Genomic DNA, 16,609 nt, shown 5'->3' with positions numbered 1-16,609 from the left:
TACAATGAAATTATTTTTGAACAGCTCTGATAGCGCCCACGCAACAATGGTTGCTTGTATACTGTCAAATGCTCATATTCTGCGGCCTAAAGCTCATGGCACGGTGCGAAAACGCGTGCGCGGAGAAAGCGAAACAGTGCGCGCGCAAGCATGCAGACGCGCACTCGCGGTCGCTGCGAATCTGCGCGATCGCTGCATTGAGGCTTCGTTCTATTACACTCCATTTAGTTATACAAACACTATAAGAACATATTTCGCATAGTTTGCTCTCAGCGTTTACCTACCTTTCACGCAAGAAGCCGGTTCGGGAAACTTCATCGCGGCGACCGCGCGCAGTGGCGTTCACTGTACTTATTCGGTAAAGAGATAGCGTCTGTAAACGATTGTGTGCTTTCAGTTTGCCCAAGATTATTATTTAGACAGTAAAAAACTTCTCTCGTTTCTAAAGCACTTAGAGAAATGTCCGGGAGAGCTCGCGCGTGGGGTTTTCATTGAGCGCTGACAGCAAAACCTATGAGGAGCGCGCCACGTGATCCCTCATACTACGCCAGTGAGGCGCTTCCGACAGATGGCGACTCCGTAACTCCTCGCCGCCAATATGCTTATACGGGCGCTACGCGGACGGTCGTAAGGGTTGCAATGACCAATGTAACGCAGTGCGCAACTCAAAGTGCATAATCACAGCAATGTAGATGAAAGAGCGCGAAGCACTGAAGTGCGGAAAGAAAAGTAAAAAGAACGAAGGGATAGCAAGATAAGGACAAACACGAGCGCTGTTTGAAACACGACCTACTGTATAAGGTCGTGGTTTGAAAAGATTACAACGTGAGCTGAAAACCGAAACAGGAACAATCCTATGTTTTAAATGTCTAAAAAAAAGGCTGACTGCGACAACTTACTCATTTTCCGAGTGTTTCAGAAACAAAATACGGATATAGTGGCTTAATGGCAATCAACGTTGGTGCAACTAAAAGGTTCAACCTTTAAAAAAGTCCGAACAGCTGGACTGTCGCGTTGCGATTGGACAGAGTGCTCACGTGGGTAGCACATTTGGCGCCATTTTTCGCAGTACTTGGGGCTGCGTGTGCTTTCTGGCGCGCAATCCTTCTGTTGTGTACCGTCGTACGTGTCCGGACAAGCACGGGCGGGAATGATGTTTGTTCTCAAAAGAGGTAAGTTCCTGAGCAACCTCTTGACAGCTACATTCTTGAGTCTGCGTACACCGATGAGTGTACCTGCTGGATTGGCGTAGCGAGCCTGATTTGCAAACGGAGCTAAGAGCTGTGCTTTAAACGAACAGAATATGCTCGCAGGTGAAGACCGTTATCGCGTATTTCACAGCTTCTATTACACCACGAAACATAATTCTTATTTCTACTGTTTTTCTTTCATTTAAGATAGTCGCAAGGAGCCTGTTCACTTCGATAAGATCACGTCACGGATTCACAAGCTCTGCTATGGACTCAACATGGATTTCGTGGACCCCGTAAGTATAAGCTTTCGCAAGTTGCTGATTTTATGTCATTTATGTTATTAGTGTGCGTTTAAAGAAAAGCTTTATCATCTCGTATAATTATATTCTCCGCTTGCTGTTTGAGGTGAAGGGATAAGTTGTGTGGCGCAACGGCCGCCAGCGCGCTTCCCGAGTCGAGCGCGCGAGTCCTGTAGCTTCGTGCTTATTACTGATTAGGAAGGGGTGGGGTGGTCATGTTGCATACTATTTTTCAAGGCGCTTTGGGGGTTGGAGCTTGTTTTTTTTTTTTAAATTACTTATTGTCGGGTTCATTGTGTGACCACCACTCTGCCTCCGCGCTTTCCAACTCTAATAACTGATCAAAAGAAAAAAAAAAGGAGTAGGGGAGAAAAGAGTTGAGTTGATGTTTCCCGACAAGCGTAACCGTAACGTTTGAGGAAATGTGACTTTGAAATTAAAAACAGACATGCAAAATGACTGGCTTTTCTTTTTATAATTAGTTACAGTAACGGACTCAAACAGAACCAGATCTCCTGGGGCTACTTCCTTTTTTTTTTTGCTGTGGTCTATTATTGTCTTAAGTAGCTTTTGATAATTCTTCGTCACACGCATTTGCAAATAGCTTATTAGCACATACCAATTCCAAGTGGCCATTAACTAGATAGGAACCACGCTAATAACATAGCCATGGATATGAACAAAGCTAATAACATAGGCAGTTACGGCATCACCCGGATTTTTTCCAAACCTTGATGGCATCGATTAAGGCTATTCAGTGATCCGCTGGATCTGGAATTCAATACTCATTTTCGTACCCCGCACATTCTCCGATCCATCGTCTTGGAGCATCTGAACCCTCTAATTTTTGCGGGTTTGAGTCAAGTTTAACAGCTGAACTGCAGATATAGGGACAGAAGGGAGATGAGATACGAGTCCTTTTCTGAAGTTTAGCGGTTGAGTTCAAATTACGAACCATGTACCCCAGTTGAATGCCATCGTGTCTTTTGCGAAATTCGTTTAGGTTTCTTACAGGATTGCTTATCGCCCCACTTCTTGTACACTGGCCTTTCAGAATTTGTGCAATTGCTAAATTTTTAAAAAGACTTTTCTATATAAGTTTCTTCTTTTCCTTACAGTGCTCTATTGCTCAGAAGGTTATTAATGGATTATATCCCGGTGTTACCACGGTTGAACTGGATAACCTGGCAGCTGAAACAGCGGCCACCATGACCACAAAGCACCCCGACTATGCCATTTTGGCTGCTCGAATTGCAGTTTCTAACCTGCACAAGGAGACCAAGAAAGTGTTTAGTGGTAGGAAACTTTATTGCAAATTGTTTTCAGGCATTGCATATCCCATGAAAAGTAGAGTTTGCAGTCTAGTGATACAGAACCAAAGTGAACTGCTTGGTTGTGAATTGGTCAAATTGTCCCATACAGTAAATGTCTACTATCAAGTAAAACCTGGAATTTCCAAGGAATTTGTCAGTTCTGGAAAATTGAGGGGAAAACTGGGAATTTTCACTCCAGTTGCTTTGAATCAGGGAAATTAGCACCTACGGTGGCCAGAAAGGAAGCAAAGTTTTCAACGGAGCGTACACATTCTGCAAAATAATGGTGTCTTGTGCTGATTTTGATAGTGTGAGCTCGGCCATGTGGTTGTAATATCGTGGAACATGTGATTAAGTCAAATGAGGTTGTCGATTTTGCCTGATTTATAGCTTACTGGTAGCAGTCAAAAATTATGGACTAGCATTGTAACTTGGCAAACTATAAACTACAATTTTGTTGCTTGAACCTGCACCCTGCAGGGTCATAGACTGCCCGGGAATTATCATAGACAGTCTTGAAAAACCATGAAATACCAGAGAATTGGAAAGTGTTAACATAGTAAACACCCTGAGTAAACTTAAGTGATGCATCATGGAATTGGAAGAATAAATAAATATTAGAAGGTGCTAGGCACTGGCTTGTCACAGATTATATCTATAGAGTTGATGTGCATCTATTGCCTTGTCGCAGCACAAACCTTTTAATGCTTTTGGTCAACCATTGGAAACTTTATTACATTTGTGGCAATAACAATTTTGCAGTTTCTCAAACCATTGTTTGTTATAAAAGAATGTGCAGACATAACTTGTTAATCATAAAAGCTAATATTTTCTGAGAAAGATGGTCTTTTGAAAACCGCTCCTCGCTTAAGGCATTTGCTAAAACTTCGTTTCAGTGCTCACACTCCGTTAAACTGTTAAAAACGGTTAGTCTGGCTTAAAGCAGTGAATAAATGCAAACTAGAACTTTTTTCAGTAGTGTTGCATGCTTACCGTTTTTCTTTCGTCATGCTTGTGTTCAAACCTTGCATCTTAATGGGGTACTGACATGATGTTTTCGACTATTCATTTTTTCACGTTAAATGAAAGTCGTAGAGCTCCAAACCTTCGAAAAAATAGTCACAAGCCTCACAGTGCCGTAAGTAACATAATAGCTTTTGAACAGTCTGGTTTCATTTCTAGGAGGATACTGTGTCGTGACATCAGGACACAGTATGTGGAACAGCACATTTTTACACTACTCAGACTCGCTCATTGCCTTGTATGCTGCTAGTTGTCGTGAGGGCCAATGTAGCCGCATAGCGGACGACTGAGCAAGCCAGCACAAGTGTCGAAACAGTCGCAATGTCCTGGTCCCACATGACCGCATACTGTGTTATGTCGCTACACAGTGTCCTCTTGGGAAATGAAACCGAAACTGGCTGTGGAAAAGCTATTGAATTAAATAACTTAAGATGCTCTGAGGCTTTTCACTATTTTTTCTAGGGCTTACAGCTTTAGGACCTTCATTTAACAGAAAAAAATGAATAGTTGTAGATACCATGGCGGTACCCTTTTAAGGGTTGTCAGTTAAATTTCTTTTTATTTGTTTTATTATAGCTTTATAGGCCCTAAGGCATTACATAAGGTGAGGGCTGCGACATATATGAAAGAAAACATCACTGGCACAAAGAGAAATAAGTTAGGGATACAAGAATAGCGTTTAGTTTTGTAAGTGCTGAAACAAAAAAGCAGTGAAATAATTTAGAAACACTGGTAAGTTAATAAAATATTGGTAACAATCATTTCAGTGTGAAAACAAAAAATCAAAAGCAAGGTTTAATGACATATGCTAACAGCTAATGATGTTGGTGATGACCTGACAAGAGATTATGTGCAGCAAATGTCTTGCTTTAAGGGATGATGCTGGTTAGTTTTGTAATGTTTAGCTTCAGATATCATTTTCCACACCACTAATTGTATTGATGTCATCCTGGAGTGTGTTGGTGTCCTCAGCAGAGCCTGTAGCAGTGAAAATATCATTGTTGACCTTACGTTAGTAGCCAGGCCATTGAGGTAAATTAATTATAACAGTGGCCATGGACCTTGAACGCAAGATGTTGCATTGGAGGAGAATCGTGGCTCTCTGTTAGTAGGTGTGAACTGAAAGCAACCTTTAAGAGTGTTCCAGCCAAGTGAACAAACTACTGAGTAAGCCAAGATTAAGCAGCTTTACAAGTAGGTGATTATGTGGCACATGCTTGAATGCCTTTGAAATATATAGGAGAGCTATGTACATGTGCCTGATTATTCATAGATTGCAAGATGTTGTGTGTTAACTCCGCAAGCTATCGCAGGGTAGCCATTTTTGAACTTTGTGTTAGTGCTGGTAGAAATAATTCGATTCAAGGTAACTCGTCGAAGGGAAAGATGTAATGCTCTCAAGTAGTTTAGACTGTATGCTTGTTAGTGATACAGGGCTGTAGTTCATTTTGTCTGAGTGGTTGCCAGACTTCTGGATTTTTGCCTCTTCCCACTCAAGAAGTACATCTGGAAAAAAGCACCTGATCTCTTTCCTCCTCTCGTCAGGCTTTGTTAGCTGTGATAAAAAAGTAATAAAATGTGTTGCACAAACAAAACCTTCAACTATTACAGAGGTTGTGGAAGATCTCTACAACATGGTGAATGAGCGCACAAGGTTGCGGTCACCAATGATCAGCGACACCGTGTACAAGATTGTCATGGACAACGCTGAAGTGAGTGGAAAGATGTAGAGGGCCAAAAATCAACCGACTTTTTGTCTTCTGTTCTCCTTCAGCCTGCTGGGCTCCTGTTACATGGCTCTGCTTGTTTTATTCCAGGTTTTTAATTCTGCCATTATATATGACAGGGACTTCAGCTACAACTACTTCGGATTCAAGGTAAGTCGGACAGGGTGGCTACCAACTGGGAATTCTCAGGGATGTTGAATAGTCCGGAAATACTCGGGGAATTTTGGCTTCTATCAGAAAAAATTGGCTGTAATTTTATCGAAATGGAACGAAAGTCACGATAACGCTGGCTTGAGTAAGAGAGAGGAGTCTTAACGAATCGTGTTTGACGCCGTGTCGACCGCTGGAAGAGTTGCCATTGTACCGTCGGCGAATGACTTTCCTGGCGTCCGATAATTCAGGCGGCTTCACGGCACCACCACATATCTCATATGGTCAATGTATAAGAACGTCTGAAATTTCAGACGCAAGAACCCTTCGCCGTCCGATTATCTGGACTTTTTGCCGTGGCCACAGGTATGAAACGGCATTACTTAAAGCCACCACCTTGGATTTTGAGTATCTCGCCGCCTCGAACCGGCGCTCACGCAGATCCGCTGGCAGCCGTAGCCACCACCGCAGCAACGCCAGGCCTAGCACCTTCGACATTCGCTATTAAGCTTCTTGCCGTTCGGTGCCGTGTTTTTCATTGAAAGGATTCGCTGCTGTCAGAAATGGCACTGACTGCGGCTTTCTGCTCCTCATGATTGACTTTGAAGCTCGGAAAGCATGGCGCGTTGCATAATGCCAGTTCCCGAAAGCCAGCTTCGCCTCTATACAGAAATGCTACGCAGTGAAGCTTAAGCTTGTGAAGGGGTAATTGTCACGGGACACAGTATGTATTCCTTAATTAAACACGCGTGCACCCGCCATCTCCCACCAGACATGCATTCATTTTTTTTTCATTAACCTCCCTTTTTCGAAATGCCAGGTTTTTCAGACGTTCTCGCGGCCCCTAGCGAGTGCGACAAATTGGGCGTTGGCTGTACAGCTAAAGAGGATGCTTCAAATGGTCCGTGGTGCAAACGTGCAGTGGAAGGACAAGAACAGAAAGGACCTACACATTGAGGAATTGATGGGAATAGAAGTGTGCCACCACTTCGAAGGAGCTTGAGCTAAAAAAAAAACAGTGTTGGCTGACGCAGAGATGCAGGTGTCCCTCATCCAAACCAAAATAAAATCTTTAGATCGGTGAAATGCATCACTGAGGCATTCTGCGGGAGCTGAGAGTATGTCGGGACAGTTGAGGTTGACTTACCAGCTGTTGAGAGGGAATCTCATATATGACAAAGTTCGGGCCTTATACCAATGAGCTTGCTATAAGTTAATAGAAATAGCTCATATTCGAAAATATTTGCTTCAGTATGTACCTCCTTCTTATTCGTATTTGAGAATGTTCAACTCGATTTGCAATAGGTTTTACCATTCTTTTCGAAGATATTTTATTCGCTGTGCAATTTACTAACCCCTTCCTTCTGCGTTTTTTTTTTCTTTTTTTTTGTGAAGGAAGCGTTACTTCTTACTATTCAAACTGGATTGTCATTTTTTTTATTTTTTGACATGCTTACTGGAGAGTGACAGCATTGGGCGACATGGTGTCAGCCCGTCCTGACATAAAACAAAGTTCTTGGGGACTTTCGCAAAGGCACTCGGGGAAAACCTGGAAAACTCGGGGAATTTGGAAATGTCATCTTGGTAGACACCCTGGTCAGAGCAGCCCATGTGTTTTTCATCATGGTGCAAGCAATAGTGCCTGGTTTCAGTAATCTAAAAATGTGCACTGAGTGTTATTATTGAAATATGTACAATTGCCAGCAATTTCTACTTCTCGTAGGCCTGTGTAGCTTCTAATCCACTCGCACTTGTGTTCACACCTGCTTTTGTTCTGTTTAGTGCTGTATTGTTTCAAGGAGAACACTATAGAATCTGTATATACCAGTATTTTGTCTTTCGAAACATTTTGTTATAAATCGTGATGTGCATTGACCTTTACAGACATTGGAAAGATCTTATCTGTTGAAAATAAATGGAAAAGGTAAGCACACCTGCGAAAATTTAATCTGCGTGGTGTTGTACACTGTGCACATGAATTTTATTGCAAAGAATTTTCCTAGTCAACCCAGTTTTTGGCATTATCTCGGCATTTTTGTGGGCCAATCCAGAAAGTGTAGTCCAAGAAAAAGCAGCCAATAAAAAGAAACCGCAGTTTTGATAGTCATTGTACATTACCTCTGCCTGAATTGAATTGAAAACTTTTTGCCCTGTAAGAAAGGGCGTAGAACTGCATAATTAACCATGGCATCATTGCATCTCCTAAGATGTTTGCATCAAAACGCTGGGCACCCCTTGTTCTAGATTTGAGGTCGCACTTGTAGTAGTGCGAGGGTTCACTCTGTTCGGGTTACTCCCAGAACACTCTAGAGACGCGCATAGTGCCCACTCTGCCCTAGGTGCCTGCATATTTCAGGGGCCTACATATCCAGTGCCACTTGGTATACTGCACACATACATAGACAGAGCCATAGGTTACAAACATCTCAAGAGCAGTAACTGTTTGCTGCAGAATACTTATGACTTATTACAACCATTCTCTACCTGACCAAGCATGCTTCACATTACGTAGATGTCAACTGGATTTGAGTGTACTCAATTTTGAGCGATTTAATGCAGTTGCTAAACAATTCAACTGCATTCACAAAGCTGTAGAAGCATATCTTGCAGGGAAGCTTGCTCTTGAGCAAACTATGGTTATAGCTGAAAATAATTTTGAATATTGTAAGTAGTGGTGTGCTAATGCCAAATAGCAGATTGCGAAACGAATATTGGAACATTCATCACAAAATTTAATATAAATTTTGGGCAAGGAAATATAGTGCTGCATATGCTTGGTAGTCTCCTAGCTTTGCATAACAAGAATGTCACAAGCTATCAGTAACTTGGGAACATTGAAATCAAGGTATGCAGTTCAGTACACTCTTATTCAAAGGAATAACAAACTAGCACTGATTACAGCTCAGCTCTAGTATGTATATGAAGCCCTGGAAAAATTTTACGAATAGAATTTTTGCTGTGTGTTGCCCGCTGCTGGAACAGGCGACTTCCCTCCCTGAAACACTGCTTTTTGCAGCTGACGGCAGGCGGCAACACGTTTATGCTTGCGACGTCGCGGCAGCAGCTCGTGTCCCCATAAGCGCAGGCAAATTTGCACTTATTTCTTAAACGCCGGGCAATTAACTGTGCCAAATGTTATATACTTTTTTCATGCTTACAAACAGGCTTCCCAGAAGACTTCCGGTTAAGCCCTCTGGAACAACACAAGTTACAATAGCCTATAAATTTACAGAATCCTCCAGCCGGCATCAGTTTTGCTGTGAAGTTGGAATGTTCTACAAGTGAATTGTATTGTTCAGTGCAACAAAAAAAGCCCATGCATGAGATCAACACATGCCGCACTTTTTTTATATCTGAACACATCAAGAATATGTGCCTACAGTAAACCATGCGCAAAATACTTGCGTTTTCTTGGCTAACCTGACTGTCAGAAATGCATGACCAGAAGTTTTCTGGGGTCATGAATGCACTGATGCCACAGCGGGGACAAAAAAGGTCTACACTAATGTAAGTCGGCGTTAAAATGCGATCATTCCGCAAAATTTTAGCAAGAGCAGTGCAGCGGTGAGCGCAAAACCTTTTTTCTAACACATGCAGCGAAATATTCAGGATCTTGTACAGAATGTATTGAATACAGTCAACGACTGATTTGCCAGGCGCCCGATATTTAGGACACGCCCGATAATTCGGACGCCTTTGCGGTGCCGCCACGTACCCCATAGAGTCAATGTATAAAAACGTCCGAAATTTCGGATGCAAAAATTTCACTTCTTGCCATGACCGCAGGTCCGAAATGGCGTTATCAAAGCTACAACCGCCTCCATTTTGATTATCTCGCGGCCTCCAACAGGCGCTCTCACTAGCAGATTTACTGGCAGCCGTAGCAACCACCGTGGCCACGCTAGGCCAACCTGCTTCGACGTTCGCTGTCAAACTTCTTGGGGGTCGGTGCTCTGTTTTTCATTGAAAGAATTCGACACTGTCTGCAAATGTGTTGGCTCCGCTTTTTAATCCTCGCCAATGGCTTCGAAGTTCTGAAAGCACGACGCGTTGCATAATGCCGGTTCCCGAAAGTCTCCTTCGCCTCACTACAGCAGTATTGCGCTGAGAAGCGTACGCGAAGGATTGCAGTGAAGCATACCAGGAGTGTGAAGGGGCAATTGTCGCGGGACACAGTATGTATTCCTTAATTATGCATGCGTGTACCGGCTGTCTCCTGTCGCAGTATGAACATTCATTCGCCTAATGAGTGTACTGGCAGGCTTTCAGGGCTATTTCGGACATGCTTGTGGTGACTTGAGCCCTTGGGAGCAGTAAAAAGGCATGCATTGATTTTTTCGAGCATTTTCGCAGCCTCTAGGGAGTCCGAAGAATCGGATGTTGACTACTAATAAACCGAATAGTAAATATTCGATTCGGTTATATTTGAATACTCGCACACCCCTAATAAAAAGACCTGTATCAAGCTTTAATTGAAGTTTATGCTGTGTTGCTGATAGCTCTTTGTAAAGTGCAATTGCTTTGGTCTTTTTTGTTTCAGTTGTTGAACGCCCTCAGCACATGCTGATGCGAGTGTCTATTGGAATCCACGGTGAAGATGTGGAATCTGCTCTCAACACTTACAATCTCATGTCGGAAAAGTGGTTCACGCATGCTTCACCGACATTGTTCAACTCTGGAACCCCACGACCACAACTTTCAAGGTACTGTTTGTTAGGTCACACTGTGTATAAGATTAACCCTGGAACGTTTTGATGGCATGGTCATTAATGCTGTTGCTTCTTTTCTTGGGTGTTTTTCATTTTGCAGTCTGCAAGTCTTATTTTATGCATGAATGTTGTCCGCTGACTGCATTGTCACATTTGGCTGGCTTGAAGTCAACCACCAAGTTAAACCGAACTTGTGGATCACACTTTCAAAGCTACTTTATTTATTTGACAGGAAAAGGCTGGTTATTAGTAGATAAAATAAGGGCCATACGTTCATTCTTGAATTTTATGACCATACTGTGGCACCGATCTTATGGTATCTTTTGCATATCTGGATCTCTTTTGGGCAAGAGATGTCTGCAAAGATTGCCAACCGAGTGCTTGTTCACTTGTGAATGTAGCATAATCTTTCTTTCTTTTTTTTTTCGAATAAAAAGTAGCATTAAGCACTCATCGCCAAAATATGATCCCACGGGGGCTAGTGTAGAAATGTATATTGACACGTCCGTAAATCGTTCTTTTTTATTCTACCTGGCTTATTAAACGTTTGCCTGTAGTAAAAGGCCCTGCTTGTTGCAGTTGTCATTTCATTGCATGTGCCACAAGAAGAAAATGCGCATTAGCACAGCCCAAAATATCTTGCAACCAGATTATGGAGCCTTTTGTACAGGTGATACAAAGTCGGAAGTGAAATGTAAAGTGAAGTCATTTTGGCTGTTTTTCTGCTCATGTATAGTTGAAACCCGCAATAACAAAATCCCGCGACAACGAAATGTTTTCGTATCGCCGGCGATGCCCATAGCATTCAATGTATTTTGTACCTCTTGACAACAAAATGTTGTTGTACTACAATCACTTTTTGGCCCCACCACTACTATCCCGTATCAACGAAATTCGTCAGAACGTTACCCCATATATTATGTACTCGTGCAAGTCTTGCAAGCTCTAAAATGTACTCAGATGTGATTGCATTGCCGTAAAATTCTGTAAAATAGCATGACATTACACTTGCGTGGGTGCCACAATTTTTGTTTACAAAAACAACCAAGTGCCAGAAGTGATTGTGTACGTTGCAAACATGTCATGGCCGCAATCCTGTTGGTTGATCGCCCCTTTGAAGCAGCACACATGTTGCTACGAACATGTAATGATGGTTTTTGCATACCTGGTGCAGTGCTTAATGCACGCCTCGGCAAGAAAAATGCAGGAAAAAAAGAACCCTGAGGAAATCCACATCCCACCGACATAGAATTCTTTTTGTGCTTGGGATGGTGGTCATAGCATGGAGTGCCACGCATCGGGCTGTGGTTGTGTGATCGTCTGGGAATATTCATCCCTTGCTTCAAGAAGGCTGGTTTTAGTGCCACCCGACCGGCATTGCATGCGGGTTCGGTACTGGACGTACATTTGTGCAAAGGGGCCCGTAATCTGGATTGATTGCCTTTGGGTATACGAAAGACGATCACTTTTGCGCTCATCACCAGACGTGTTGGTGCCTACAGGTGACAGCATGCGCTGGAGAAATGCTGCTGCATGGGTGGTTTGCTGTTGCTCTGCATCCGGTGCCGAGTTAGGCATAATCTCGCAAGGGTGATTGTATCTCCGAAAGCAATTGACCGAGAATACAGCTTTACAGCAGCAGCGTTGATCAGCTGTCACAGCTGATCAACGCATGCAGCGCACATTGTACTGTCAGCATTGCAGTCCTATATCCTCGAGTAGAGCTTGCCAAAGTAGGCTAACGGAATTTTGACAGTAAAGTTTTATTCTGCAATGCATTACCTATTTGTGCTGTCTAATTTCACAACGAAATTCTCATGAAAACAAATTTTTTCACATTCCCTGCTGATTTTGTTAATGCAAGATTCAACTGTACAGCATCGTAGCAGTACAAGATGCCTGTTGATGTTGTGACCATTGCTTCAAATGCATTTACTGCATCCTCTAAGCTTGTATTTAGTGGTATAAGTTGTTTCACATCTCTGTTCATTGTTATTGCACTATGTACAGTACACACTATAAAGGGAACAAGATGGACACTGAATGAGAATGAAGACTCAAACTGACACAAAGAAGCGTTTCATGTTTGCGCTGCTTCGTGTCAGTTTGCGTCTTTGCTCCCTTTCAGCGTCCATCTCGTCTCCGTTAATGTGTACTGTATGTAATGCAATAACAATGAACATAAACCAACTAGTTCAAGTCATCGCTCTGTTAAATGTCAAGTTTCTGTGATTGCACTTTTTCTCATGTAGTATTTAGTTTTATTTTCATTGATTACATTGTGTATCTCCCTAATGCATTGCATACAAGCAAAGCAGGCGCAGGAATAAATTACAATACATGCAATAATACCAGTGCGCATATAGTAATATTTCCTGCATCTTCTCTGTGTCGTCTGCTCGCACCGAATTAGAGATGTGAATCCGTGCCAACTAGCTCAATTCAGTTTATATTGCTTAAAGGGGCCCTAAACCACTTTTTATCAGTCTAGAAATTCATTTGAAGTTAGACTATTTCAGAGATACTTTGCCACGAAAAGTACTTCATTGCCTTCAGCAGAAGCAGGGATTGGCAATCAAGCATACCATTAGTGCTGCTTCCACTCCTTTTTCAATGATTTTATTTGCACTGCAAAGGCTAGGGTGGAGTGGGATGTGCCCACAACGCTCTGCCTACAGAATGTCGTGGTGGTGCGCAGTTCGAATTTGGGTTTGGGTATTCATGTAGACGCCACTATTTCCACTTTTGCTGCCTATGATGCACCAAATGTGCCAACCGCGGTCAGTGAGCCGCACTGTATTCAGCCAGGGGACTCGTCGCGGCCCCCGTGGCGGCCGCAGTAGCTGGGCTACATAGCAGACCGCAAGCTACATGCATCTGCAGCGTTTGCTTTGTGCATGACAGGGCTAGTGTGCACGCTCGCGCTCATATGCCCCTCTCTGGCTGTGCGGACCGGCTTTGTCTTGCAACAGCTTGACTGACAGATAGTAGCTTCATCCAACTGGCACATTTTTAAGCGCTATTAACTTATTACAGAGTGAAGTCTGCCAAGGCGTCTAACCAGGAGCGGCCAGCAGTGAGCGTGCAATGGTCTCACCTTAAGTTTCGCATGGTTTGAGGCTAGTTCATTGTTTAAAACTAGTAGAAATTAGCGAGAACCGTCGGTTACGACATCGATAAGCTACAGGGTAGCGAAAGTTTTTCCTACGTGGGTGAGCGTGAGCAGTTGATTGTGGGCTTCTTCTGGAAGTACCTAAGTATCGAAATTCGAATGCGTATTTTCTCCTACTTCAGCCCATTTATGAAACGATGTCAATAAATATACACAGTAACAGTACGGAGAAGTGCACTGACCCAAACACATTTCTTGATGAATGTCAGCTATCGGCAAATAGCAGCCACGTTTGGGAATCTGCTACATTACGAAATAAAGCGTCCAGAAAAGAGTGAGGAGCAGGCTTCTGTTGAAAAGAGAGCATTTGAGAGAAAGGTGACTTTGCTCTCTGCTTGCGAGATCGATGCACCACGCACGACTGCAAAATTTGGCTGAGGTGTTAACAGCAGCGCATGCTGTCTGCGAACAGTGTTTCTTCACCAAATCCGAAGGGTGGTTCAGGGCCCCTTCAATTTTATGGCTAGTTGCATTTTATTTCTGAATCTGTATTGTTATATTTTACCTCCTACTTCTTGTACGCACCCACACACACATAAGGCCGATTGCTGCTACAGGTAATGAAATAACAAATAAAAAAAAACAGGACGAAACATGTTAATGTCTTTCCCTGCCGGTTGCGGGCACAGCTGTTTTTTACTGCAGATGAAGGAAGACAGCATAGAGGGCATCTATGACACTCTCAAGCAGTGCGCGCTCATATCCAAGTCTGCTGGTGGCATAGGTGTCAACGTGCACTGCATCCGAGCCTCGGGGACTTACATCGCTGGAGTGAGTGGCGCTGCTCTTGCTCTGCTGCAGTGCATTGTAATGCTCTTGCTACATCTTGATACTTTTCTTGTTCTGCAGACCAACGGCACATCCAATGGACTTGTGCCCATGCTGCGTGTCTACAACAACACTGCTCGTTATGTTGATCAAGGAGGGAATAAGGTATGTGGGAAATCTGCTTAGTAATGTGGCATGATAATAATGCTGATGGGGCAGTGTAGTGATTAGCTGTGTTTTAGTTAGCTGTTGTATTGACACAGAAAATGGCATTAAAAAGGAGGGCATCTTGTTTCTTGACATAGAAGGCCATTAAGTGAATTGTGACATTTCTGACTTGTCATTTTGTTTGTGTGTCTGTGTGTGAGAGAGAGAGAGAATGTCTGAGCTATTTAAACCCTAGAAAAGATGTTGGGGAGTTGCATAGCATCCCAATTATTTACTATTGTACAGTCGAATCCCAGCACAACGAAGTCCACTTCAACGAAATTTTTGCCACGATGAAGATTTTTTCATTCTCCGTCAATGTCCCATAGAACATAATGTATTGAAATTCCCTACGACGAATTACTTCACAGCCACATATTCACTTCAATGAAGTTTTTACAGAGTAGACGTGAGCAAAATTATTTAAACTCTAGCTCATCGAAACCACAAGAACTGTTTTTTCACTCCTTGACAAACCATCGATCTTGATAACATAAAACACACACAAAGTGGAGCTGCTCGGGCCATGATGCAACATGAAAAAATAGAGCCGCCATGCCGCATTGGTGATGGCAATGCAATGCGCTCTTTTGGAGGAGCATCCGAGCTCCGAAGAAGCATTTTGGATCAAATTAGTTTGGTGCACATGCGAATAAATAAGCGCAATAATTTTATTTTTATAGTATTTCTAATTATTCGTTTTCTACAAAGTTTCGTGAAAGTGGCTCCGGTGTAAAACACCAGTTACTATACGAAGTAGCAGTTCCGAGGTCAAATCCCGGTAGGGTGCAACAAGGCGTTCGGTCAGGGCACTCTTGACAATGAGTGATTGCATGCCATTTGGTCATTGTCTCTCGAAGCTGTTGGATCCTCAGCTGAAGCATATCGCAGCTGACAAAGAAACAAGTTTTTGCCGCTAGAAAAGAAGGCTCGAGTTATCGCCCAGGCGATAACTGTCGAGGCCGGCTGACTTGTGCCAAGCTGAAGCAATGAAATGCATGTCCCACTCCTCTAGCATTGCTTATTGCATCCAACCAAGCTGTTACCTTCTTGGGAGTGGCAGGTGGTAGAATGTGACATAACCTTTCTAGAAGTTGCAAAGCACACACCAGAGGTCGAAATCCGAATGCATTTCCTAGATCTCCAGTAAAAGCACTCCTGTATGGAGTTCTACACAGACACATCGAAGTCACATGCCGGAGTGTCTTATGCAGCTTGTCGGTCCATCCTTCTCGGAATCCGATGTACTGCATCCGGAAACAAGTATCTTTATGGCTGATGCCCATGCTCTATTGTTGGCTGTAAGGCATATTAGGAAATCAAAACTCCAAAAAGCAGTTACATAAACAGACTCCTTAAGCATCGCGAAGGCCTTGATGCCACTCTGCAAGCATAAAAATCCAGTACTTAATGAACTCTACTCCATCCTGTGTAAAGTGTATATATCTAACCAGCATGTCATCATATGCTGGGTGCCTGGCTATGGGGGCATCGAGAGTAATGTTCTGGCGGACGAGACGGCCACGTCGATTGCATCACAAGCTATCCTACCGCTGCTGTCCCTGCCACAGATCTCGGGCTTGTCTTATGAAAGAAACTGCGAAACCACTGGCAATGCTTGTGGGACACAGAAACAAATAAGCTGCATGTAATAAATCCACAATTAGGTCTTTGGCCCTCAACAAAATCACGGCGATCCGACATGCTGTTCTGTCGTGTCAGAATAGGACGCACATTTGGCACCCATCATTTTCTACGAAATGGAAATGAACCTCGAACCTGTGGTAGATGTGGCGAGAGGCTGACCGTCCTCCTGGAGTGTCGGGAAGCCAAAGCTGAGACAGAAGCATTTTCCTCTTGCATAACGTTATTGCGGCCCTCTTCACCCGGCTATGGTTTTTGGTAAAGAACCGCGCTTTAACGTCAAGGCAGTCCTCAATTTCTTAAATGACGTTGTCCTACATGTTATAAGTCCATTAAATTCGTAGTGCATCCTCTTTCCAGAGGATGCCACTGTGATAATTGTGTTGTTTAGCAGATGCTTCCAG

General features: G+C 43.2%; 1 protein-coding gene across 2 annotated transcripts in view; it reads left to right on the top strand.

The window, feature by feature from the left end:
• The first annotated feature begins 1,013 nt into the window (after positions 1-1,013).
• RnrL (Ribonucleoside diphosphate reductase large subunit) overlaps positions 1,014-16,609 on the top strand; it is a 29,268-nt gene continuing 13,672 nt past the window's right edge. Inside the window, exons 1-9 of one of the 2 annotated variants that reach the window (XM_065453460.2) lie at positions 1,014-1,172; positions 1,398-1,486; positions 2,611-2,788; positions 5,440-5,540; positions 5,646-5,705; positions 7,590-7,629; positions 10,246-10,408; positions 14,216-14,357; positions 14,436-14,519. In XM_065453460.2, coding sequence (XP_065309532.1) covers positions 1,151-1,172; positions 1,398-1,486; positions 2,611-2,788; positions 5,440-5,540; positions 5,646-5,705; positions 7,590-7,629; positions 10,246-10,408; positions 14,216-14,357; positions 14,436-14,519 — 879 coding nt within the window. In that variant the 5' untranslated portion in view covers positions 1,014-1,150. The other variant, XM_065453461.1, reaches the window with a different exon arrangement.

This window comes from Dermacentor albipictus, chromosome 3 (assembly GCF_038994185.2).
Source record: "Dermacentor albipictus isolate Rhodes 1998 colony chromosome 3, USDA_Dalb.pri_finalv2, whole genome shotgun sequence".
NCBI lineage: Eukaryota > Metazoa > Arthropoda > Arachnida > Ixodida > Ixodidae > Dermacentor > Dermacentor albipictus.
Note: the sequence above shows the minus strand (reverse complement) of the source record. Positions and strands in the feature narration are given on the sequence as shown.